The following is a 26,851-nucleotide window of genomic DNA, read 5'->3' on the forward strand; positions in this document are numbered from 1 at the left end:
CAATTAATTATGCCCTACACAACCCCCTTATTTCATAATGTCTGGACCCAAGAAAGGTCCTCTTTAACTAATAGCAACTAAGAATATGAATCATTGTCTTAATAATAGACAAATTTACTATTCTACAACACAGACCTTTGTAAATTTAGAGTATTGTAAATCTTGCACCAGATTTACGCTAGTATTCTGCACTAAAATTTGTCCATGCTCCAGAATTTTGTCTAAGCACTAAAAAAAAATATGTGTCCGTGTGCCCAAAAACTTCTACACTACCTATGTTTGCATGGTTTCACTCCAAAAATGCCGCAGAATTTTGGTGCATTTTTGGCATGGAGGTGCATTTAGAACATGCCTCCTTTCTAAGGCCTCTTTCACACGGGCGTCATTTTTTTTGCCCGGATAAGAGCCGGGTGCGTTGCGGGAAAATGCGCGATTTTTTCTGCGCAAGTGCAAAACATTGTCATGCGTTGCACTCGCGTGAGAAAAATCGCGCATGTTTGGTACCCAAACCCGAACTTCTTCATAGAAGTTCGAGCTTGGGATTGATGTTCTGAAGATTGTATTATTTTCCCTTATAACATGGTTATAAGCGAAAATAATAGCATTCTGAATACAGAATGCATAGTAAACCAGCGCTAGAGGGGTTAAAAAAAAAATAATAAAAATTTAACTCACCTTAGTCCACTTGCTCGCGAAGCCCGGCATCTCCTTCTGTCTCCGCTGCTGATGAACAGGACCTGGGGTGAGCTGCTCCATTAAATACAGGTTAAGGACCTTCGATGACGTCACTCCGGTCATCACATGGTACGTCACATGATCTTTTACCATGGTGATTCACCATGGTAAAAGATCATGTGATGACCGGAGTGACGTCATCGAAGGTCCTTAAGCTCTATTTAATGGAGTAGCTCACCCCAGGTCCTGTTCATCAGCAGCGGAGACACAAGGAGATGCCGGCTTCGCGAGCAAGTGGACTAAGGTGAGTTAAAAAATTTTTTATTTTTTTTTTAACCCCTCTAGCGCTGGTTTACTATGCATTCTGTATTCAGAATGCTATTATTTTCCCTTATAACCATGTTATAAGGGAAAATAATAATGATCGGGTCTCCATCCCGATGGTCTCCTAGCAACCATGCGTGCAAATCGCACGGCATCCGTACTTGCTTGCGGATGCCATCCGATTTTCATACACCCCATTCACTTCTATGGGGCCTGTGTCACGTCAAAATCGGAAAATATAGAGCATGCTGCGATTTCAACTGAACGCACAAGTGATGCGTTAAAAACATCGCTCATGTGCACAGCCCCATAGAAATGAATTGGTCAGGATTTAGTGCGGGTGCCATACGTTCGCCGCACGGATCGCACCCGCACGGAAAACTCGCCCGTGTGAAAGGGGCCTAACAGTTTAAAACAGTAAATGTAATGCAAGGCATGCATGCCAGTTTAATCTGTCCCTTTATACTCTAGGTGTGGAGATTTTGTTCACACGTTTTCCCCTAGGCTTTCCTATAGCACAAGAAGAAATGCATGCAAGAAACTGTGTAAATAAAAAAAATGCCATCTAAAAAAAAAAAAAAAAAAAAAAAAAAAAAAAAAATGAAATTCATGGAATTTTTAAATGAAGAAGTCACAAAAAAGAAAGAGTGGCCCAGATTTACTAATGTGTCTGCGCTAAAAATTTGACAAAAAATGGTGCATCTAGGGCAGTGAGGGTGAACCTTTTACAGACTGAGTGCCCAAACTGCAACCCACTTATTTAATCACAAAGTGCTAACACAGCAATTTTACCTGAATACTACAGTCCAATATAGTATATCTTCCATGTACTTTATCATTTAGCTATAACAGCCTGCCTACATTCAGTGCGCTGCCTGTGCCGTTCATAGTGCACCCTGTGCTGATGAATGGCAGGAACGCTATGGTAAACTTTAGACTTTTTCTAGGGTGCGGGTGCCCACAGAGAGGGCTCCGAGTGCCGCCTCTGGCACCCGTGCCATAGGTTCGCCACCACTGATCTAGGGTTTCTACACTTTTTTCCATCAACAAGGGGACAGGGCTTATCGTAATTTGGGTGAGGCCTATGATGCACCATTTTGCGCCATAATTTCGATGCAATTCTGGAGTAAAAATCGGTCTTAAAGTAAGTCAACCAATAGTTGGTATCTAGTCAGTGACAAGTGTCTATCCCTGCACCAGATTTATTATCCAGCCTGCGCCCCCTGTGATAAATCTGTTGCAGGTCTAAAGTTACTCATTCTGTAGGATCAGTAAATCTGGGACAGTGTGTGAAAAAAGCCTAAATATGTACCATAAACCCTGGATAATGATCTCCTCCCTGCTGTCTGACTTTCCATTCTTTCCTCTTTCTTGCTCTACCTCATGCCTGTGAAGATTTATGCTCTGATTTCCTTTGTCCTACCTACAGTATATACAGTTGTTATTCCATTGTATGGTTGACCCTTAGCAATCTGCAGAAGCAGTCATGACTAATCAAGACAAAAACGTATTCATATGTGAGACTTTTTTTTGGTATAAAGCATGTATAGTAAAAAACATGAGCAGAAACTGAAGAAATAACTATGAAGCAGATGAAGATACTCATCATCATGCAATCTATGTGAATACGTGAACTTTGTGACTGTTTTATTTTTTTCTTTTCCTTTCCAAGCAGTGATCTCAACATCACCAACGGTTAGTATTTTAATGACTTGTCATTTCCTGCTCTGATAAAGATTCTCATGTTATTTTACCAACCATTTCCTTGAGGCTGCACCAATAGCAAGATGCCATCATGGATGACTCAGAATGGACCTCAGACTTCAATAGCCTGACTCACCAAACAAGGTCAAAATACCCTGGAGAGAAACTCGAGCCCCAGGTGCTTCTGGCTTCAAGACAGAGAACCTACACCTCTCATACCTCCTTCAAATGCATGTTAAGACCATGTTTTGTCTCCTGATTGCCAGCAGGGTGATGAGTAAACAGGTTAGCAGCACCAGATCCAATCTAGCAGCACAAAATAAGCCATAAAATAACATATCTTCCTAAATGAGCAGTTTGTCACATGGGGGCTAGCAGATGTGTACTTCTACTTAAATAAGTTGCTCAACAGGAGAAAGCTACCAGGAAACCATTCACTTCTAGTTTTCAAGGGGGAAAAGCCAGAAATGATTTATTTATTTTTTTTTAAAGGGAAACGATTACAAAATGTTAGTTCACATAACCCTTATTGTGGCATATTTGGTTACCATGTACAGTGAGGACCCATATGTATGTACACGGGAGTACATATAGTACAATGTAATGTTATTAAAGCTTTTGATTTTCTTTAGAGGTGGTGTGTGTTGTAACAACCTATAGTTTTTTTTAGGACTTATATTTAAAAACAGTTTTTATGGTCATATAAAATGTTTATTTTCTCTACCTCTGTTCTTCTTTCTTTTTCTAAACTTCAGTAAACTTAAAAAAAAAAAGTTTTTTTCCAACTACAGAGCCTAACCATTACTACTGCACTGAATTAATGTCCATCAGTGTAGAACTGGCAGGCAACTATTGGGCCATGCCAAAGGCATACTATGGTCTGTGTGACGTCCGGCTCAAACAGAGTGATCATGTTATGCCAAGGAAGGTAGGTAGTCTAAGGGGTGATAGTTTGACAAACAGCATGGAATCTAAGCAGTTAACCAGGCTGTATGGCCAGTTCATTGCCAATTCCACACTACTGCAGTTGGATGTTCGCTGTCATTCATTGCCAGCTCAGGCACAGATGGGACATCAATACGCAGAGAACAGGTCATCAGTATACAAGTCGCAGAAAACTGTTTTAATTGTACATATACAGGTGACTTGTAATACCCGCCAATAAAACCAGCTATGTCAGTATATCTTATGTTTCACTTGGATCACATACAGGTAACTTGCAGGTTCCAGACCTCGGCAATAAAACCAGGTTTATGGTAGTGTATATACACTCGTTACATTGAAATTAGAACACCAAGAATGACAAGAAGGTTATGCAAATTGAGTAAGTAGCAGGTGTCTCCAAGATGTGCAGATGATACAATTTTCAAGCACCTAGCTTCAATCTGAGGCATGTGGGAGGGGCATAAAAGATGGAAAGCAACGTTTTGTGTGGGATGATTGTGTGATACCTTGTGTTCATGGACATGCCAGACAGAATCTTTGAACTGAAAGACCTTGGTTTATCACTCTGGCAGATTGCTACTCGCCTAAGCCAAATGTCAGCACTTTTCAACGTTGCATGGCACGGTGGCTGAGAGAATGACTATAAACTGAAATTACAGCAAGAGGTGCACAGAGATGAACCTCTGCACAGACTTATTAGAATAATGGTGCTAGTTATCCATTCTGTACTGGAAGTGAAATTGGACATCACATTCCACGCCTATGGGAGCAAACATTATCTACACAAACCAATTGAAAGGCGTTTGCATGACCCTGGTCTATGAGCCAGACATCCAGCCAGAGGTGTGCCATTGACCTCACGCCAAAAGGCAGCATGTTGCATAGCAGGAATGGAAGTCTATCCACTTCAGACATGGGTTCTGCTTTTGTCTCAGATACACTGACAGCTGGAGATTGCTCTGGAGACCACATGGTCAACGTCATGAAGAGGCCTTCACAAGGGAACGTCACACCAGGATTATGGTGTGGGGTGGTATAATGTATGGTAGCCGGACACCTCTAGTCTTCATTTCAGATACACTAACAACTCAGTGTTACATTGACGTGGTTGCGGAACCAGTGGTATGGCCATTTCTTCAAAGAGTCTTGTTTGTCAACAAGACAACTCCGGGCCGCATGCTCCTCAGGCAACTGTGAGCAGCCTTCTGTGGCCTAAATGTGCTATCAAGGCCCGTAGCATCTCCAGACTTGTCTCTCATTGAGCACATTTTGGACATCATTGGTTGGCAAATGCAAAGGGAGCTGCCAGCAGGGGATCTTGATGATTGGCGTGCCCAAGTGCATTTAGTGTGGCATAACATTCCTCAGACAACCATTATTAACCACAGTGATTGCATGCCAAGGTGTGTAAGTACGTGTATTTCTGCGTGTGGCGCTCATATTGGACACTGAATAAATTGAGATGCAAATGGCACAAAAAGGGAAAAAATATTCGAAACATATCAGTAACAGGTCTATAAATCCTATGATTTCCATGATGATTTCACAACTTTTCCTTATTGGTGTTGCAATTTTAATGTTAAGGAGTATATATATTATATATATATATACACACACACATATAAATACACACATATATATTTATGTTGGTAGTTTTATGCAACAATAGTTCAGATTAGCCATTAGTAGGGGTTGCGCTGGACTAGTGCTTAATACTTAAGTGTTTTCGTGTTAACCTCCAGATAGGTCATCAGTATCTGATCGGTATGGGTCAGACACCAAGGACCCCAGCCAATCAGTTGTTTGAGATTTACATAAGAAATGTATACTTTTACTCAGTTTACTCAGCAGGATCAACCCTATGAGGTACTGTGTCTGGTTTATAAGCGGTGATTCTGCAGAAAAGTCCTCTTTTAGTCTCACACTGCAAATTTGCTTAGTCATGCAGACATAGATTAGTGGAGCATATATTGATAATACATAATTAGGCCGATTTCCCATTCAGAAATCTAGAAGATCTGGATGACATTGCATGATGGATGTAATAGTGACACCATTGGTGGGCTTTCTTTGAAACAGATGTCACTAAGAGTGAATACATATGCTGTATGTACTGGGAAAGCTCCCAGCACATATGCTGCACACAGCTATAGAACCCCCTTCTTTGTGGGTGTGGTATGTGCCAGAAGACCTTGCTGTCCTATACAGCTGGCTACCACAAAAAAAATCTACTTTTGTGAAATGTGGCCAATGTTCGATGTAAGTCATTGTACACTGTGGCATACATTGGAAATATACGTTGAGGACAGTGTCGGACTGGGGTTCCTTGAGCCCCATAGACAAAATTAATCTTGGGGCCCAACTGCTATATCATCAATATAGTCTAATAGGTTTTAAATCAAATAAACTTCTAGAGCTTTGGGGCCCACTATGGCTTCAGACACTGGACCCATTGGAGGACCCTCTGGTGGGCCAGTCTGACGCTGGTTGGAAAATATTCCCAGCATACGTCTCAAATGCATAGACTGAACATGATGTGAACTGATTTTTAGGACTTTTTTTTACTGGCAACTTGTTATTTTATGGGCAATGCTCTGTAAATCAACAGTTTGGTGTACAAGGATAAACTATTTCATGAGACGGTAAACTGCAGATAAAAGTAGCAGGGCTCCCTCCTTTATGCTGAATATGCTCTGGTAAGACACGAAGCAGCAATTGCACAATACTCACTTCATGCTCTGTTGATTTGTGATGTCAGACAAAAGTGGAAAATCTTATTCTCATTGTTTTCAAAGAGCAAATAGCTGAATATACTGGGGGTGGTGCTTTGTAAAATACAAGATATATCATCTACCTGACATTTACAAAGGTATGCCTCTAGGAAGTATATAACCTTCAAGATCTCATAAAACTATCAGGACATGTCACTTATAACAATTGTGCACAAGGTTGTAAGAAGGGGCATGATATTCGAAAAGGGCTTGCCATGTCATGGCATTATAAAACTTTGACAAAGATCTAGTTATTGACTACACATGTCCCATGGTTGCACGAAGAAGATGCTGCACCCTAAAGTATTGGTCACAACCCTAGATCTCAAAAACAGACATGCAATACTATTAGAGTAAGGTGACGGTCCTCAGGTGCACATTAAAAAGGCCCAGATGAAATACTGGTAAATGCAGGTTCTTACACTTCGTTTCAGTCTGACTGGCCAACAAGACCAGTTTGAATCGAAAATCCTGCCCTGGTGACATGCACTATATGTCCCACATGTCCTCCACAGCTCAGTATTGCTCTCCAACATCTTTCTTGCACCCCTGACACCAACACTAGAACTTGCTCTATGATCCCTTTCTTTAACAGGTGAGAATATATATATATATATATATATATTTGCCCCATAGTGGAGAGTCACTTCAAGTAATCTGTGTTGATATGTGCAATGCCCTTAGTATTTCATGTCCACAGAATATATCTAGTTCCCCGAGAGCAATCCGTACCAGCAACTAATCAATGAAATATTGCTTCAGGCCACTATGATACCCCAATATACACTGAGAGTCCCTTTAGCCCAGGGTTGTAGAACCTTTTCTGTCAGACTGAGAGCCACAACAGAACTTAAATGGGTATTACTAGTGAATACATTTATGGCATATCAAAAAGTATATGCCATTTCTGTTAGGTGCTGGTTCCACCTCCAAGACTCCCAACTATAGTTGGAATGGAGTCCCTTTCTAACTCCAGAAAGATAAAGAGCAAAAAAAGAAAAAATTGGAAGTTAATTCAGACCCGTAGGGATCAAAGTGTATCCCAAAGGAATGAAAAATAGGGCGCCGACAGGGGTGGTGTTGAAATAATCGTAACACAAAGGGGAGGCGAGGCAGCTCAAAGAGTGTTTGTAACTACAAACACTTGAAGGATAAAGAACAGGTGTATAGGGTGATAATCTACAGTGTTGGTGAGTCCATCACTTGTAGTTTAGACCCCCAAAAAATACAAGAGAGAGAGCGCCAGACCTTGTTTCAAGTGCGGTTAAAAGGAGTAAAAAATACCACTAAACCGTGATAAATACTAAAATATACAGAAAAGTATTAAGGAGCAATGGTGTGAAATCTAAATGGTGGGTGCTCCGGGTGGAAGACCCTAAGCATACCCTGCTCCGCAGGAAAGAGCGTCTGACAACCCAATAGTCAAATGACGATGTGGTTGACAGAGATGGAAACTGGTAAAAATTGATGGGAATTAATATGAAAGGATAAATTACAAATGAAATATAAAAGGTACGTAATAAAAGTGAGAGATGCCCATCAAAGGACAAAATCACACTCTTAAATAACACTCACTTCACTGGGGGGGGGGGGTAGTCACCAGGATAAGCATAAAACACCTGTGACTTGAAACCCCCCCGGCCAGGATCGCATGTAGAGTCGTAGTGATGAAGGCAGCAGGTAGTCCGGTACTTCTGATCAATCACCTTTATTGTGAAAATGGCTCGACGCGTTTCGGGGACAGTAGATCCCCTTCTATGCTCCTGAACACTGTAGATTATCACCCTATACACCTGTTCTTTAACTCCAGAAAGGGCATGTCTCCCATTTACGAGCCCCATAAACTATAATGAAGACAGCTTCAAGCATGCATGGTCATCCCTACACTTCATCTACTCCTTTCTGGAGTGCCACAAAGGAATTAGTAGATCTCCATTCTGCCAATATATGAAGGTCCCAAAGATAGTCACAGCTCGCACCATGTTAACAAGACACCAGACACAGACTAGTAAGTCTGTTACCAAAAGGTAGAGGGCCACAAACCGTGGCATGATTGGTCACCCATGCTTCAGGCCTCATGCACACAACCTTATCCATATTACCGCTCATTCCCATTGAAATGAATTGAGGCTGAGCTGCAATACAATACACAACAGCTGTGGTGCACTTTCCGGAAGAAATCAGCCATATTTTTTAATTCTGAACAAACCTTTCAAGAATCCTTCAGCTGATCTCAAGATTTCTCATTGAAAATGAGTGTTTGCAACTAAACTTAGTGCTTTATTAGTACTTTCTCAATTATGAAGGGTACTAGTAATAAAGCAAACAGCCTCGTAAAATACTACGTAGTATTACTACCAGATGCTGACGTAGTTCAGCTGTGCGAACAGCATGAAAGCTCGTAAATTATATTATTAGCTGCTAAGATTTCTCAATAAGTGAGCGCACACACTTCCTAAGGAAAAAAAATGAAGAGTCAGAGTATTTTCTGGAAGATGGAACCAATAAGGTTCCAGCTGTTATGACAGATACTACAATGGCTATTTTGTTCACATGACGCTACTGTATTTATTTGACCATTTCTTGGGCAGCTTTGATTCCCTTTCCAGTTAGTGTCATTTGTGCTTTCTTTCCAGTAACTACAGAGGTAAGCTACCCTGGTCTATCTGGCTTTGCTGATGTCATCAGGACACAATGGGTAAATTCATGCCCACATAAGTCAGCAACAAAAAGCCAAAGCTATAAAAAATGCAGAGCAATAGCAATTACGCTCAGGAACAATAATAAAGATTTCCTATTTTGCACTCACAAGCATAAATGTATTTATTGACTTTTCCTTAGCCTTCATTTTGAAATATTCCCAACAGAAACAACTATTTTCTTATATGCAAATGTTTCTTTGTTAAAAATGTGCAAAAATGAGGATAAAAGAAAGCAATCAGTTTGCAGAATGAAGTATCCGCTAAACCAATTACTGTTTGTTTGCCTAGGTCTGAAGTATAGATGTGTGATATGTCCATAGGGATCTATAGCCACATCCTGTTCATATAAACCAGACGCTTGTACATAGAGTTCCCTACTGCAGCCACAGTTCCTGACATCAGCAGTCATGGACTGAGATAATAAAATGTTAAAAACTTGAATACTGCTATAATACTCCAGGTCGTGTGTGTGAAGTCACTTGTTTTGATGTTGAAGCACCTACAGTCAGCTGAACTTTGATTTGGGCATAAACCAGCTTAAGGATGCATTCACACGACCGTATGTATACAATGCGGATCCAGAAAAAATACGGATGACGTCTGTGTTGCATCCCCACTGTAACAAGCAGCACTCTTGTGTGCAAAATGGACACGTTCTATCTTTTTTGCAGGACTGCGGAGCGTACTTACAGATGCGGACAGCATATGGTGTGCTGTTCTTTTTTTGCATTTTTTTGTAGACCCATAGAAATTAATGGGTCTGTGTGCAATCCGCAAAAAATGTGGATCGGATGCAGACCAAAAATATGGTTGTGTAAATGGGGCCTAAAAGACAGTTCAGCAGAGGGCTGCCAGAAAAAGCCATCAGATGGCTAGTCTGATGGATTTATCACAGAACAGCTTTCTGCAGCTTCTGTATAGTGGGAGATATAGCGGCTGTAGAAACCAAACACTTTTTTTTATACATGCCCCAAATACATGTAAATCAACAGTAATATATAAAAATGGTTCTGTAGATGTCCATAACCCTTTAAAAAGGGAGTCACCTCAAAAATCAAAGTAAGCATACCTCCATGTGGGGTAGGTGTTCAGCAATATAACCATACCTTACGTTTAAAAATCTGGTCATCTAATCCTGGGAAATGCTTGTTTTTATTTATATCCACAGACAGAGCTGCTCCATTTGGTGCACTATCCCTTCTCCAAAAACCAAGCACCTCCCCATCATTTAACAGTCCCTGAGACTTCAGAGCCGACAGCAATGATGGAGTGGAAGCTAGCTGTTACAGGGTGTCACAGCGCCCACCGAAGCTCTGGCATCTCTCCGAACCCCAGCATTGTACATAGTATAGCAACTGTGCTTGGTACTGCAGTCCAGCCCCATTGAAGTGATTGAGGAGCTGCAACTAGGCCAAGTGACTGAAGTAGGCCCTGGTGCTCCCGGCCTCTTCTAACAGTTGATCGCGGGGGTCTCGGGTGTCGGACCCCCGCCTGATCTGATATTGATGACCTATCTTGAGGATAGGTCATGAATATTATAATGCATTATATTACCAGGGATTTTTGATTGTTAATTAGAATTACAATTTGTATAAGGGTATGGACAATGCCCAGTACTTGCCTGCAGAGGTTAGTTGGTGCATTCCTGTGGTTTTTGCATTTCGTGAACACATGCAGCATTGAAAATAGACAAATGTGGTTTGTAAGGACTCCTCACGTCTTACAGTTTCTTTGCAGACTATATTTTATTTGCATAAAAACTCTACTAGGGTATGTGTTGTAATGGTAGAGGATATCAGGCTTATTAACTGACATGCTCTGGATTGAAAACCCTCAGACAGGACAGTTTATGCTGCATGTGAATGAGATTTCTGAAATCTGATCCACTGCTCGTACTGGAAATGCTGCAGATTTTGCTCCCGAAACTCCACTGCAGAGGGTTTATGCTGTGTGTGAATCCACCCTGAGGTCAAGGTTATGTCTTAAATAGGTTGCATAATTAGGGGGGAAAAGGGGGTGGGGACTGGGGGTCATTTTCCCCCTAAAACATCACCATCTCTTGTCCTCAAGCTATATGTGGTATGCAGCTGAGCTCTATGCATCTACCATTAAACTATGCTGTATTTTTATAGAATACTGAAAGACTTTCTTTGCCAGTCTGATTTTTAGTGATCAACAAAATAAATACAGCACATTTTCTAAATGAAAGGGTGTGGACCAGATGAATGTGCAGAGACAAAATGGGACAGCTGACTATGAGGAGCACACTGCCTTGTCATTTTTCGGCCTCATGTCATGCCACATTCTGGTTTATTTGAAGACTGAGTTTGTTAAGCCACCGTGAAGATGTAAGGATCACAGCTGCTTCCGTTGTTCCCCGAGACCATGCTTAATAATGTATTTAATTGATGACTGATCTATATTTTTTTAATTCTATATAGAACTGTGAACAAAAGAACTTAACAACTGAAGACATTTCTGAAATATATCTGACAGGCGGCCAGCAGCCCAAAAGCTTATCATTTTTCAGGTTCAGTGATAAAAAGTATCATTGTTACAATACTATTTCTCACTTGGTTACTTTTCCCAGCTTGTAAGGTACCACAGTCCTACAGACAGACTATAATATTTCAAATCAGTGCCTGACAATCTTGGATAAACACACAAGGGTCTATTTAATAGGAAACCAATTAACCTATCAGTAGGATTTTGGAAGAACCCAAAGTACCCAAAAGAAACTCGCGGACATTCAGAAAGTACAAATAAACTCCATGAAGATCTTGTCCCTAAATGGATTTGAATTTAGGACCTCCGTTTCACTGGTGCCAACCACCAAGGTGTCGATAATTATATGGGTTATACAGTGTGTACCTACTTCATTTAAAGGGGTATTCCCATCAGCAGTTTTCATACTTGCCTGCGGCGAGTGCAACGTTCACATCCTGGATTCGGCTGGGCTTCATTGACGTCTTCTCCCGGCCAGGCCACACTTGCGCAGAAGGCTGAAGATTTTCTCCCGGCCGGGCTGCGCAATGTCCTGAATGCGCACGCCGCCGCGCATGCACCTTGGTGACTTATTCCTGGCCTGTATATTACAGAGCCAGTGTGCGTGTTCGCGGATCTGTACTATACTGGCCACAAAGAAGTCATCATGGCGCATGCGCGGCGGCGTGCGCGTTCAGGACATTGCACAGCCCGGCCGGGTGAAAATCTTCAGTCTTCTGCACAAGCGCGGCCACAGGATTCGACAGGCAGGAGGTGCCCGTAACCAGGGGAGACGAAAAACAATCAGGTAAGAGGGGACTTATTTTCTCAATAAGGGTGGGAATCTAGCCAATAAAGTGTATTTACAAAAATGATCATTGTCAAATCATTAACAGATTTAACAGTGATCATTGTGATGGGAATACCCCTTTAAGTGGCCCTTTGGTTCAAGAAATACAAAAATAATTCACATTAACTGCTGAACGAACAGAACTCTTAGATTGTGATCTCCTTTTCATCTTTTGAGTTGCAAATCGTTAATTCTCTATCTCCTCTTCTGTTATCCAAGATGGCTGCAACACTTCTCAGACTGATGCATACCGTGCAACGTTATCCCAAGACCAGTCCAAGGGCAGACGAAAGTGTCATGGACTACCAACTGCACAGTGTGCATCAGGCCGTCTGAGAAGCCGTGCGACCATCTTGGATGGCAGAAGAGGAGCCTGTGAACTGACAGATCTGCAGCTTAAAAAGATGAAAAAGGAGGGCACTATATTAGCGATCTGATCATTGCCCAGTTAATGTGATTTTTCCCCCCTTTAGACCTCATACACACGACCGTTGTGTGTTTTGCGGTCCGCAAAACACGAATGGCAATTTGCGGAACTGAGCGGACAGCCATTAATAACACTGCCTAATCTTGTCCATTTTTTGCGGACCACGCAACGGATGCAGACAGCACACGGAGTGCTGTCCGCATCTTTTGCGGCCCCATTGAAGTGAATGGGTCCGCATCCAAGCCTTAAAAACTGCGGCTCGGATGCGGACCAGAACAACGGTCGTGTGCATGAGGCCTTAATCTGAGATTTGCTTTAAACTTCGGAACGCAACAAATTAATCAAAATGCTGTCCATTCAACCTAGACCTGAATAGACTGTGGTCCAGAGAGCATAAGATTCTTTGTACCTATGATGAAGTATGTCACTAGTGTGATACGCTACACAGCCCTACTACTGCTTATATCCAGCTGGTGCACAACCTATACATAAGAAGGCAGAAAAAACGATTTATGACTACTTTCACTGGCTTTATTAACTCATAAAAAAACTTTTTCTCAAGGTGAAAGGTATTCAGTGATTTTTAGTCAGTATTCACCAGCCACATTTTAGGTTGATAGTAGGAATACAGAAGGGTAAAATAGAAATCACCTTTGGACAGATTCCAGATTTGCAGGGAGTGAATTACATGACTTTGAAGCACGGCGGCTGACACTCGCGTCACACAGAATACCATGAAACATGCCCAGTGGACACAGCATATCTTAAAGAGCAAAGATCAACCCTGTGTGGGTGGTAAACTATCTCATTCATGCAATTGTGCAATAGAGTGACTGTGCGTGAGTGTCACCCAGTACAGCAATGTGATAAAAAGGAGTGGCCAGGAAATATGCAGGATTATAAATGCATTCTCGGCACGTACCGTGAAAGGTTTTTAGAATTGAATAGGGTGAGCCTACCCTGCATTTAAAGGGGAATCACTCACTAATAAAATAGCCCTTCAACTGAAATGCTGGCTATCAGTCAGTGAGATCGAACTACTATCCACAATACAAGCTGTGCTTCATGCAAGGTCACAAAATTATACATTCACCAAAGGCACTTATGTTCAACGAAGTAATGCCATAGAGGACATCAGAGCCAATACATCTCTATTACTACTTAAATGACCATATAAAGGCACTGTTTTATTGTATCACATGCAGTTATTTCCACCTATTATTTTCAATTCCTCCCGAAGTTACTACAGAGACAAATCATCATCTCATGCGATGCTCATGTGGAAATCAAAGTGATGTCTGTGAAGATGGCACCGACTTGCCTGCATGCTATATTCTCAGAAATCACTTGACAAAAGGTGCATTTACACCTGCTGAGCAGCAGCAGATTGTCAGGAAAGAGGCGTTCCTTCCCGACAGTCGGCTGCTCATTCAGTGAAGGAGACCACGCAATTACATGCAGCGATCCCCTCCACAGTATGAGAATGAAGGATCTCTAGATCCCTCATCCCCATTAGTGTTGTCACAATACCAACATTTTGATTTGATTTCAATACCATAAAAAAGTATACCATGCAAAAAAAAAAAAAAAAAAAGTTTGTTTAATGGGGATAATCTGTTTGTTCATTTCTGTATAGTATTTAACAAATGTATTAAATAACGTTTTCTGAATTGTACGTGAAATCATTGTACTACATCGCTATTATATACAAATTTAAATGTATAAACTCCAATAAAGAGTATATTTAAAAAAAAAAAAAAAAGAGAGACGCGTGCATTCGGTATTTTATGGAACGTCCAGCACATAATAGTACAGTCCCATCCTATTTTATTTTATTTTTTATTTTTTTTTGGGGGGGGGGGGGGGACAAGCTGACAAAAAAAATGGCATTCACCACATAGGAAATATTTTTTAATATTTTAATAGTTTAATAGTTTGGACTTTTTCGGATGTGGCAATAAGTCATATGTTTATTTTCTTATTGTTTAGATATATTTTATATGTAAAATTGGGAAAGGGGGTAATTTAAACTTTTAATATTTTGGTGTTTTTACTTTTTATTTAATAACTATTAGCCCTTTTAGGGGCTAGAACCCTTGTCCTATCCGCCCCGATAGAGTTTTATTAGGGTGAATAGGATTCTGACACTGTCCCTGCTGCCCTGTGCTTTGTGCACACTGCAGAAAGGAAGCTTGACAGCCAAGGAAGGTTTCAGTAGCGTCCTGGCTGCTATGGTAACCAATCGGAGCCCTGCGATTTCACTGGTGGGGCTCCGATGGGAAGCTGCCAATGCACCACCAATGAATAGACTGAGGTGGAGGGGACCCTGTGGCCAATGCCACCAATGACTATAATACTGGTAGGGGGGGTGCACTGTGCCACCAATGACTATAATAGTGGGGAGCACACTGCGCCACTCTGAGAGGGTGATGCGATCCCCGTCAATTAACCCCTCAGGTGCGGCACCTTAGGAGTTCATTTCTGTGGATTGCAGCGCCCTCTCATAGAGACCGAGTGCCGGGTATGCGATTCAGTCGGCACACGCCGGTTACATTTGTATTTATGGTTTAATTACATTAATTGGTTGTGCAGTGGCCACAGTCCATTCCCTCTTCCTGATTGCTATCTCATCATTGGTGGCAGCGGCAGCCACGTCACAGTGTGAACTCCCTCATTCTCTGTGCGCCGAGAGCGGCGTGTGCCGTATTCTTTAACAGTAATGCAGCCTTGTATCGGAAAAAAGCAAATCCCGGTATCGTAACAATCTGGGTAAACGTATTGATTAGGTATCGATAGTTCAATACTCGGTACAACCATAGTCCCTATACAGAATCATTGTTTCTGGGCAGCAATTCACAGTTTAGACAGCACGATCTGCTGCCCAGAAATGATAATTTAGGTGCCTACATGAATGACAGTTACACTGTTCATTGGTTGCACCTTTACACGAGCAGACTGTCGGGAATGAGCGTTGACAGGAAAGTTAATTACCGATAATCTGCCCGATTATTGCACCGTCTAAATCAACCTTAAAGAGGACCTTTCACCTCTCCTGATGTTCCTGTTTTAACAATTCTGGAACATCTATTCTTATGGCTTTATGTTGTGCCATTCCATAATTGTTCCTTCTAAAAAGGTATGAATGAATTGCTAGCAGTCTGCAGTAAGGGTACAGAGGGAAGGTAACCAGTTGGGGGTGTGTACCTGCACAGACTGAAAATGGCAGCACTGATTGGATAGAGTGAGTCTGTGTAGAGACACTCCCCCAACTGGTTACCACCCCTCTGCACCCTTACTGCAGACTGCTAGCAATTCATTCATAACTTCTAGTTGAAATAATAAAGGAATGGTATAACAGGCTTGTCGGGACAGGTGAATGGTCCTCTTTAAAGGGTAACTGTCATTTTTTTTTATTTGCTAGTTTATTAGAGCTAGGCATGTATACCTGAGTTAGTCTGTCAATGATTGCCCAAAGATCTGTAATTACCTTATAATAACAGCTTTCATTAATGACTCCTGTCCCTTTCCACTGCTCCTTTAAAAAAAAAGTTGCTATGGCTCATCTGTCTCCAGATAGGAAGACGGAGGGGCAGTCTATCACACTGCATGCCTGCATTAGGCTTCAGAGTGAGGAGACGTGTCTCTCAGTAATCCAATCTGATTGGCTGGCAGGAAGCTTCTGGCTACAGCAAGTTTGTATGTGACCTGAGGGAATGCAGTTTTGGCTTTAGAGAACTGGCAGAGGAGTCATCTTGAGAAGATCCTCATAATGTAGGATTTAAAACTGCCGTAACTAAGGCTTTTTTCACACTTGCGCTTGTTCGGATCTGTTCTGAACGGATCCGATCATATTAATGCAGACGGAGGCTCCGTTCAGTACGGATCCGTCTGCATTAATAACTTAGAAAAATTTCTAAGTGCGCAAGATGCCTGAGCGGATCCGTTCAGACTTTCAATGTAAAGTCAATGGGGGACGGATCCGCTTGAAGATTGAGCCATATGGTGTCATCTTCAAGCGGATCCGTTCCCATTGACTTACATTGTAAGTCTGAACGGATCCGCTCGCCGCCGCACGGCCAGGCGGACAGCTGAACGCTGCAAGCAGCGTTCAGCTGTCCGCCTGTCCGTGCGGAGGCGAGCGGAGCGGAGGCTGAACGCCGCCAGACTGATGCAGTCTGAGCGGATCCGCTGCATTCAGACTGCATCAGGGCTGGACGGAGGCGTTCGGGTCCGCTCGTGAGCTCCTTCAAACGGAGCTCACGAGCGGACCGACGAACGCTAGTGTGAAAGTAGCCTAAGGGGAAAACTCAAGGAAAACAGTGGCAAGTGAAGAAACTAAAGATTGCTTTAGGCATAAAAAATTTATTTTTTCAGAAATTATGACAGTTATCCTTTAAGGTATATAACACAGAGCATTGCACTGAAGAGTGCGCCAGTAATATGCAAACCTATTAACAGGTCTGACAAGTGAATGTTGACAACACACATGCTTATTCTGGGCTTATAAAACATGTTACAATGCCAGCTAGGGACACAATCTAAAATTTTTCTCCTTAGTCCAGGTAAGAAATGTTGCTATGGCATATTTTTAAGGCGCACATCGATTATTCCTTTCAAGGACGCAATAGAGAACATGGTCTAACTGCTTAGATTTAAAGAGGTATTCCCATCTCAAACATTTAGACAACGAACTTTGGCCCCCTACCTCTTTCCACCTGGATGCAGCTTCCAGAGGTGGTCAGGCCTACAGAAAAAAGCGACCAAGCTCTGCTACACTGTTTTTCAGGCTCCCGTACAAGTGAATGGGAGCAAGTGTATGACAGAAAGGAAAACAATAGCATAGCCCGCTCACCTGTTTCCATGGTCCCGACCACCTCTAGGCACGACATCCAGATGGAATGAGGTGGGGGGCTGCCTGTTCTAGAGATAGATTTGGGTCCCAGAAAAGGGTGTCTAAATGTTTGAGATAGGAATACCCCTTCAAGTGCAATTTCATCCCAATGTTGCTGTCCTTCACTTTACCACCCAAACTGTGCAGTTATGCAACATATTCCCACAAGATATAGTATTGGCTAAACTGTGACTAGATTTAATAAAGAGCTAGATATCTTCCTTGTAAAGCATGCACACCTAAGGCAGATGCATGCAACTGAAGAGGCATACTTATAAAAAACAAAATGGCTGCATACCATTATACATACAAACATATTTTCTTGTAGTGCACAGGCATACTGTTACATATATCTGGTCATACTTGTGGCAACACGGTTTCAAAAGGTCTCACAAATGACAACCAAGAAGTTGATCTGGGTTTAGCCACATTGTGTATAGAGTTTAACCCATACCCAGATCACAACATAACTGTATATAGTGATAAGGACTAACTTCCCACACATTGACGATCAGCTACATTGCAGGGATGGCATGGACAGAGCAGCAATGATTTATGAAAAAAACTAACAAAAAGAAACAAAACTATAAAATAGGTATATTGTAAAGTAATGTAATATTATCATGTTATTTAACCAACCTAGTAAGCACTGTACGAAAATAAATTAATGAATAACAAAATCTAAAAGCAATTTTTTTAAAATCTGATTACAAAAGCTATTATAAAGTATTATGTACCCTGACATGGGGAAAAGTCCCTAAAAAAAACTTACATAGCTCAGAATTTTTTTTACTAAATGGTTAAACAAAAACATAAGAAAAACTATTTAAATTTAATATAACTATATTGAATCACAGATTTAACGCGCCAATAATACCGCAAGTTAAATTATGTAAAAAAAGAAAAACTAATTAAAAAGTGATCAAAAAGCCCAATGAAAAGGACAAGTTGGGGACATGGGCGCAGAAGCAAGAACTTATTCTGGAGAAAAAAAAATAATATATATATATATATATATATATATATATATATATATATATATATATATATATATAAAAAATAGGTATAAGGTAATATAATATAATAATGTTATTGAACCCACAGCTTATTTTTTTTATTTTACCTCCAAAACACTTCAAAATACTAAACTAATCAAAAAGTGTTATGTACCCCATATTAACCAATAAAATCTACCGCTGGTCCTTTAAATTTTTTTTCTTTTCTTTTTTTAATATAAATATACCGATAGAAAAACTTTTTTTTTTAATATATATTAAATTAATATAAAAAAGAAGTAATTTGTATTACTGGAATCATACGGACACACAAAATAAATGTAACATGTTACTTATGCCAGACTGTAAAAAAAAAATTAGATAACGTGAACTGGAAACTGCTTCTCTTGTCCATTACACCCATAAAGAGTTAGCAAAAGTCAAACAATAAGTTAGATCTATATCAAAATAGTGCAAAAATTCCACTACATTAATGGGGGGAAAAAAAGTTATTGGTCTATAAAAAATAAATAAAACAAAATATAATATTTGGAAAATGCAGAAATAAAAGAAAATAAAGTAAAATGCACACACCTTGTGCCGTTAAGTGGAATGGCTTAGTAACTGATGACCGAACTGGAGCTTGTATCTGAAACATCTTTATCAACTAATTCTAACTTTCATCTCATGTACCCCTATTGTTCATTTATGTAAAGGAATATTTAGGATGTGAATCATGGACACGCATCAAATCAGGACATGTAGACACGCTATTAACTCATGGTTTGTCCATATATTGTGTTTAAAGGTGGTTTTGCACCACAGAGGGGGAAGACCAAATAATTGCAGTTCTTGGGAGTAATCATAAGTCTGCACGAAGGGGAATGGTAAGTACAAGGCTGTTAATCTTTTTGCTCATTCACTCAAGTCAATTGTTACTCGATTACTCACCCGATTAAAGACACCATCTGCTCCACGATGTGCTTACTGAAAGTTATGATAACAAAGAGCTTCTGCAAAGGGAGGAAAAAACATGGTCAATTCAGGGAAACAAAAGTGGATAGAAACAATGAAACAAGAATACAAAAAATTGAATGTATCCAGATAAAGCCAAACTTCTCAGCTTCATTAGGCAACATAAGGCATGATATATATACATCACATACATCTAAACAGTCACTTTGTAAAATTGAGAAAACCAGTACTTTGAATTGACGTTGGAGCAGAGAAGTGCTTAAGGTGAAAAGCTGAGTGGAAAAGATGGACTCAACCGGAGCGTGCAAGAAGAGATGAGCATTTTGACTGTAATATTAAAGAGATTGTAAGAGTTCTTTTTTTAATTTTGCTAATTCAGGGGCACCCTGAAGCCATGATGTCCCATATAGTGCTGCAGACAATCACTGGCCTCAGTGGTGCACGATGAGGCCAGTGACTGGCTGCTGAGATATAAAGGATGTCGCCTTTGCAGCTAAAACAATACGTTATTTCTGCAGACTGATGCAATGTGCAATGCTCTTGTCCTATTAAAATACACTGAAATGCAATGTGGTAAAAAGCAAAAGCACATCATGGCTTTCTTGCTATGGAAGGATGGCCAGGAAATAGAGAGCAGTGGGGATTGGAATGGCATCAGAGGAGAATTGGTGCAAGCCTTTTTATATGTTGCTTGAATACCTCTTTAACCACCTAACTGTTTTGCCGGAGTCCAGCTCCGGCAGTGGGAAAAGTAGCTAACTGGAGGGGGAGGGCTGCTTTAGATGTTGCTATGTCCTGAATGATATCAACTGGTCTTGTTTGAAAGCTTTCAGATAATACCAGAATGACAACATTGTGTTCAGTACAGGGGAAGATGATATCACTGATAGAAATCGGGATGCTGTGAATGCAGCTGAAAGTGAAAGTAAAAGCAGGTTTTACCCGCGATTATTCCCGACTCGATTTCTAACAGTGATTTCTCCTCTGTTGCTTGGACTTTAGCTTGGTCTTGTATGAAAGCCTGAAATGTCAGCTTTTAAACAAGACCAGTTGCATTTTTCTAGCTGCTACCATTCAGGAGATAGCATCTAAAGCAGCCCTCCAGTTAGCTACTTTTCCCATTGCCGGAGCTGGACGGGCAAAAACAGTTAGGTGGTTAAAAGGGTTCTCCACGATTTTCATATTGATGGCCTCTGCTCGGGATAGGCCATCAATATGAGATCAGCAGGGGTCCAACACCCACCACCCCCGCCGATCAACTGTTTAAAGAAGCCCTGATACTCATGGGAGCTCTGGTAAGTGCTCTGGCCTCCTTGCAGCTTACCAAGCACAGGGCTAACCATATGATAGTGGCTGTGCCTGATATTGCAACTCAGCCATTAATGGAGCAGAGCCTAGGCCATGTGACCAACATACGTGATGTCACATGGGCTAGGAAGAGGCTGTGGCACACACAGAGCTGTGGCCCCTTCATACAGCTGATTGTAGGGATAAAAAACTGTTAATAAATAAGTCACACACCAGATACAACACTTTAAACTAAATGCACAAATAAAATGTTAAATGTGTGTGATTGTGTTTTGAAGCACTTTCTTGATAATTCACAATGTCAACAAAAATGGTTAATCCAGGCGAGTAATCTGAATAGGATTCTATACTTGACATAATCTGTATGTTAGGATTTTGCCGCTAATCTTGGGTGTGTAGGGGTGGGTGAAAATACCCACACACCATTAGTAATATTGTAGAGGTCATTACAAGACCTGCAGAAAAATTAGTTCAGGGTTTATCAAGGGAGACCAATTTTCTAACACATGTACAAATATAAGAAAAAAAACAGACAATTAGAAAATTTTCCATAATTGCAGAAAAGTAGGAACTAGGCCCTGGACATAATATATATTAGAAAGCAGACAGCATATTCAGTAGAAAATCGTGGTTTATTGACCCATGTGGGACAGTGAGGCTATGGGGTAAGAAGTTACACCCTGGGACATAGCACCCGCTGCATTTTTGTGAATTGGTGCTGCTATTTATATATATATATATATATATATATATACACACACACATACATATATACACACACACTTTTTTTAAAGCCAGTTTTATCAATGTCTTCATAAAACTTTTCTAGGAAAAAAAAGATTTCCATAGATTATAGACAGTAGGTATGGGTGGGGAATAAAAGTAATAAAATGTTAAAGCAATAAAAACAGTTTTATATTCAACTCTAAAACCATTCACATACCTATAAAACATTTGCCACGTCTATGGCATGCGCGATTACCTCTGCAGCATAGTACTGAGTTTTTGAAGGGCAGTTTAAAGCGATAACAAGTACACTCACACAAATCACTATTAATACTTGGAGACATGATCAATTCTGGCCTCCATCTCCAAACACTTTAGACTGGCAAGTTCAATAGGGCAGTGATTTCTTTCTGTATTGTTACTGTTAAGTAACAAAATCTTTAAGGTTATGTATTCATCTCGATCCTGCATCACATTTACCGCACCATGGAAGATGATGGCGCTAATAAGTACATAAAACATATACGATATTTAGGTAAGAAAAAACCCCACCAACATGTGCAGACAGCACAGCAATACACTCATTGTTAAAAAGGATTTGCATAAGGTATAGCCATAGGAAAATGTCATGGCGAACCACTAATTTCCCGAGCACGAGATGCAGAAGTTCTATTTTAAAAGTGGCTGTATATAATAATTTGTTCATTATAACTTATGGTAAATATATTACGTTGTGATTTCATACCAGGCACTTCAAGACGAAAAAGATAATTTAGTCAGATGCTAGTGCCTTGCTGTCTCAAATGTCCCCAAGCGGATTAAATTCATTTGAACTACTCTCAAAAAGTTAGGGATATTTGGCTTGTGGGAAAAATTTCAGGATGAACCTAAAATGCACTCTAACCTTTACAGGTGAACTTAATGTGAAATGTAAACTTTTGAATGCACATGTCCAATTGTTCAATGTTTGAGTACTTTTTGCACAACTTGCTGTTCTCTAACAAGGAGCGTAACAGCAAAAGTCACAACAGGTGTTTGATCCACGAATCGCCTAAAACATTTCCGGGTCTAATTAGAATTGGTATTTAAACAGTCCTCCTCATCATGCTGTTTACATTTTGACATCATGAGACCAAGACAACAACTAACAATTGATCAACAGTAGAGATGAGCGAACCTCTGTTTTAAGTTCGGCGTCTAAAGTTCGGGTTTGGATTAGCAGAGAATCCCGATCTGGAACCGGATATGGATTCTGACTTCCGTTGTGGTCCGTGGTAGCGGAATCAATAATGGCCGATTATTGATTCCGCTACCACGGACCACAACGGAAGTCGGAATCCATATCCGGTTCCAGATCGGGATTCTCCGCTAATCCAAACCCGAACTTTAGACGCCGAACTTAAAACAGAAGTTCGCTCATCTCTAATCAACAGTACTTCACCATTGCGAGACTTCAAGCAGGATGTTCACATACAATACATTGCGCACCACTGATGGCGTGCACACAACAAACAGAGCCGGAGGTGCACAATGTACTGTATGTGTGTTCTTCTCCATGTCTCTCCTGATGACTTGCTGTCTCTACAGCAATGAAACGTGTTGAGCGCTTAGGAGCATGGTGTTAGTAGCCGTATAATAGGAGGGTTCATTTAGGGATTCAGATATCACAGGGTCAAACAATACCTCAGGTTCCAGTATACCTAGGACTTTACCAAAGATAGTGGCTAGGTCTGGTGTGTTTGAGGTACCCGATATCATCTGTATGTGCGCTCCAGATAGAGTGTATGTCTGCATGTTTTGACACCACGTTGCCGCTGTTTCAAGTGGACATGGTGAAGGTGTGGATGTATTTACCTTGCTCAGTGTCCCAGCGGGCTAGTGGGTGATATTCCAGAAAATCACTCCTAGAGGCACAATTTTTCCCTACCCTCTGTGTCATTTTAATTCTTCTTTTAGGGCAGATAGCCTTTTATATTATTTTCTAAATAAAGTTTTTTTTTTTTTTTTTCATTTCTTGAACACTATCTACCTTATGGTTAATTGTATTGCTTTTTAGCGTAAACATAGTACCATCTTATAGTTAAACACACATTGATTCACGCTGAGCAGAAATGATGGCTGCCAACGATGTTGGAGACGTCAAGGAGAGCGCTATGCATCAGCCACTGTTGTCACAAGACAAGCCTTTGGTGGTGGTGGGCAGGCGTGTCTAGTCAATACAGAACTGCCCTACAGTTTGTGAATGGTACAGTGACAAGCCCATGCTACTTGAATAACATCATTAATTCAGTAATTGTGCCTCTGCATCAACAATACAGGCCTAATTTCCTCTTCATAGACAACAAGGTCGCATCATTAGGGAACGGCTGCTGGAGACTGGGGTACCTCAAATGGAGTGCCCTGCACTTTCTCCAGACCTGAATCCCATTTCAAACCTATGGGACCAGCTGAGTTGCCGTGTAGAGGCTTGTAACTGTACCCCAGAACTGACCTGAGGGCCTCCCTTCAAGAAGGGCAGGATGCCATGCCTCAGCAGACAATAAGTCGACTTGTGAACAGCATGAGATGTTGTTGTCAAGCTATAATTGATGCTCAAGGTCACATGACAAGCTATTGAGACATTTACATTTTTTGTGGGGGTATACCCACCATTGTTGTCTTTTGTTTCAATAAATTGTTTGTGACGAAGAAATCACCATTGCATACTTCTACTTTGATATATCACTGTGGCGTGAACTTTTGACATAAATTTCACCTGAAAGTCAAATATCCCTAACTTCTGAACCCACATTTGTTCCTGAAAATAGGTGGAAAAGCATGAAGGATAGGACAGAACAGGAGAGGGAATAATTTAAAGTACTCTTCCCATCACTCATGTATTCCAAATTACATGTACACACAGAAAAAGTTCAATGTAGGCAAATCAACTTACCTGAATGTGCATTTTAACTATTGCTTTGCCAATTAGAGTGGCTCCAAAGAAAGTCCAGAAGGGCACGAGAAAATGCCCGCATGTTATTCCTGCCAGATCAAACAATGGATTTGGAATCTGAAGAGAAGAAAGTAATAACCAGTAAACACCACTAGTCAAACTATTTGTTTCTAAAAATAAAATGCCTGTTGCAATGTGATAACACCTAATATAACATACATGTACTGCTCAACATTAGAACAGGACATCTACTAAAAATACATATGGGGTCAAACTGGTATAAAGTAGAACTGGCTAAGGCTACTTTCAAACTTGCGTTCGGAGCGGATCCGTCTGGTATTTGTACAGACGGATCTGCTCCTATAATGCAAACGATGGTATCCGTTCAGACGGAACCGTCTGCATTATATTTTACAAAACAAGTCTAAGTACAATTTGTATTCAGACGGATCCATCCAGACTTTACATTGAAAGTCAATGGGGGCGGATCCGTTTGAAAAATGCAACATATTGTGTCACCTTCGAACGGATCCGCCCCCATTGACTTCCATTGTAACTCTGGACGGATCTGTTTGCCTCTGCACGGCCAGGCGGACACCCGAACGCTGCAAGCAGCGTTCGTGTGTCCGCCTGCTGAGCAGAGCGGAGGCTGAACGCTGCCAGAATGATGCATTCTGAGCAGATCTGCATCCACTCAGAATGCATTAGGGCTGGACGGAAGCGTTCGGGGTCGCTTGTGAGAGCCTTCAAACGGAACTCACAAGCGGAGCCCCAAACGCTAGTGTGAAAGTAGCCTTAGTTGCCCAAAGCAACTATTCAGATTCCACCTTTCATTTTTGACAGCTCCTTTGAAAAATAAAAGGTGGAATCTGATAGGTTGCTATTGGCAAATAAGCCAGTTCTACTTTACACCAATTTGATAAATAACCCCAATAATCCTTATAATTATATTCCGGAAATTAATTTATGAACGAATGCTTTGTCTGAACCATCATCCTGAATGAGTAGTAATCAATCGAAAAATCAAATCTTGCCCGAGATCTTTCCTGCCTTGCAATATTAAGCTACACACACACGACCGTGGATCCTTAAAATATGGATACCGGCCATATCCATACCGCATTTATCTAATAGAACCTACTATTCTTGTCCATTTTACAGACGAGAATAGAACATGTTCTATAATTTGCGGAAAGGCCACACAGATGACATCCATGTGCTGTCCGCATTATTTGCGGCCCCCATAGAAATAACTGGGTCCGCGCCCAATCTGCAAAAAAGGGGAAAAAGACGCTGACCCAAAATATGGTCATGTGCATGAGGCTTAGAAAACAGTCTCCAACTTTTTTTTCTTGTGAAGGGAATAAATCAGAGCTACACGTCAGGTTTCAGGAAGTGAGTAATACTGAGTCATGTCAATATCAACTATATGACTTCAATGTATGTGGACACCTGAACATCAAATCCATATGTGCTAGTTAGACATCATGTTCTAAAAATCCCCGGGCCATTCATATAAAAATTACTACATCCTTTTCTGCATTAAGAGCCTCCGCATAGCCTCTTTAAAAGGTTTAAAATTTGGAAATTGGAATTCATATTTATATGACCAATAAACAACTCCAATGTAGAAAGTGGAGTGCTGGGGGTTACAGCTATAGTAAGGTCAAGCACTTCAAATAAGTCCTAACTGCTAATCAGTCTTCCAGTTTATAAAAAAAAACGTAAAAAGGGGTGCATGTCAGAGCCTTATGCAGACCAGTCAAAATGCATGAAGCCATTTCCTTATAAACCTCACACTACAACGTAGTAGCTGTGATACTTTTGTGTTGCAACACAAATCTGTAAAATTCCACTTTATGGAAAAATTAAGGGGTCTAGTTGAAACCACAAAAACCAGCCATGAGAAAATTTCTCCCCGTCAGCCAAAGTTTACACAGTCATACGTAAAGAATACATTGACTTTTATGTATATTCTGGCATGTCACTAAAAATTGTCAGAAGATGAGGGGACTGGTGGGGGTCAATGAGCTGGAACCTCCAGTAATGTGGTGCCCCCTCAAACTTTTCTCTCTCAAAGCTATGTTCACAGCGGTACCATTTATTTACACTGTGAGGCGGCATTCATGGTGCAGTCTCACA

The 26,851-nt window shown here is 40.9% G+C and overlaps 1 protein-coding gene across 2 annotated transcripts in view; it reads right to left on the minus strand.

Moving 5' to 3' along the window:
- Positions 1–26,851, minus strand: part of VMP1 (vacuole membrane protein 1) — a 154,993-nt gene that overhangs the window by 7,598 nt on the left and 120,544 nt on the right. For both annotated transcript variants that reach the window (XM_044286305.1, XM_044286306.1), the window contains 2 exons: positions 24,710–24,826; positions 19,720–19,781 (listed from right to left, as the gene is read on the minus strand). In XM_044286305.1, coding sequence (XP_044142240.1) covers positions 19,720–19,781; positions 24,710–24,826 — 179 coding nt within the window. The remainder of the gene's footprint in view (positions 1–19,719; positions 19,782–24,709; positions 24,827–26,851) is intronic.

Source organism: Bufo gargarizans, chromosome 3 (assembly GCF_014858855.1).
Source record: "Bufo gargarizans isolate SCDJY-AF-19 chromosome 3, ASM1485885v1, whole genome shotgun sequence".
Classification (NCBI taxonomy): Eukaryota; Metazoa; Chordata; class Amphibia; order Anura; family Bufonidae; genus Bufo; species Bufo gargarizans.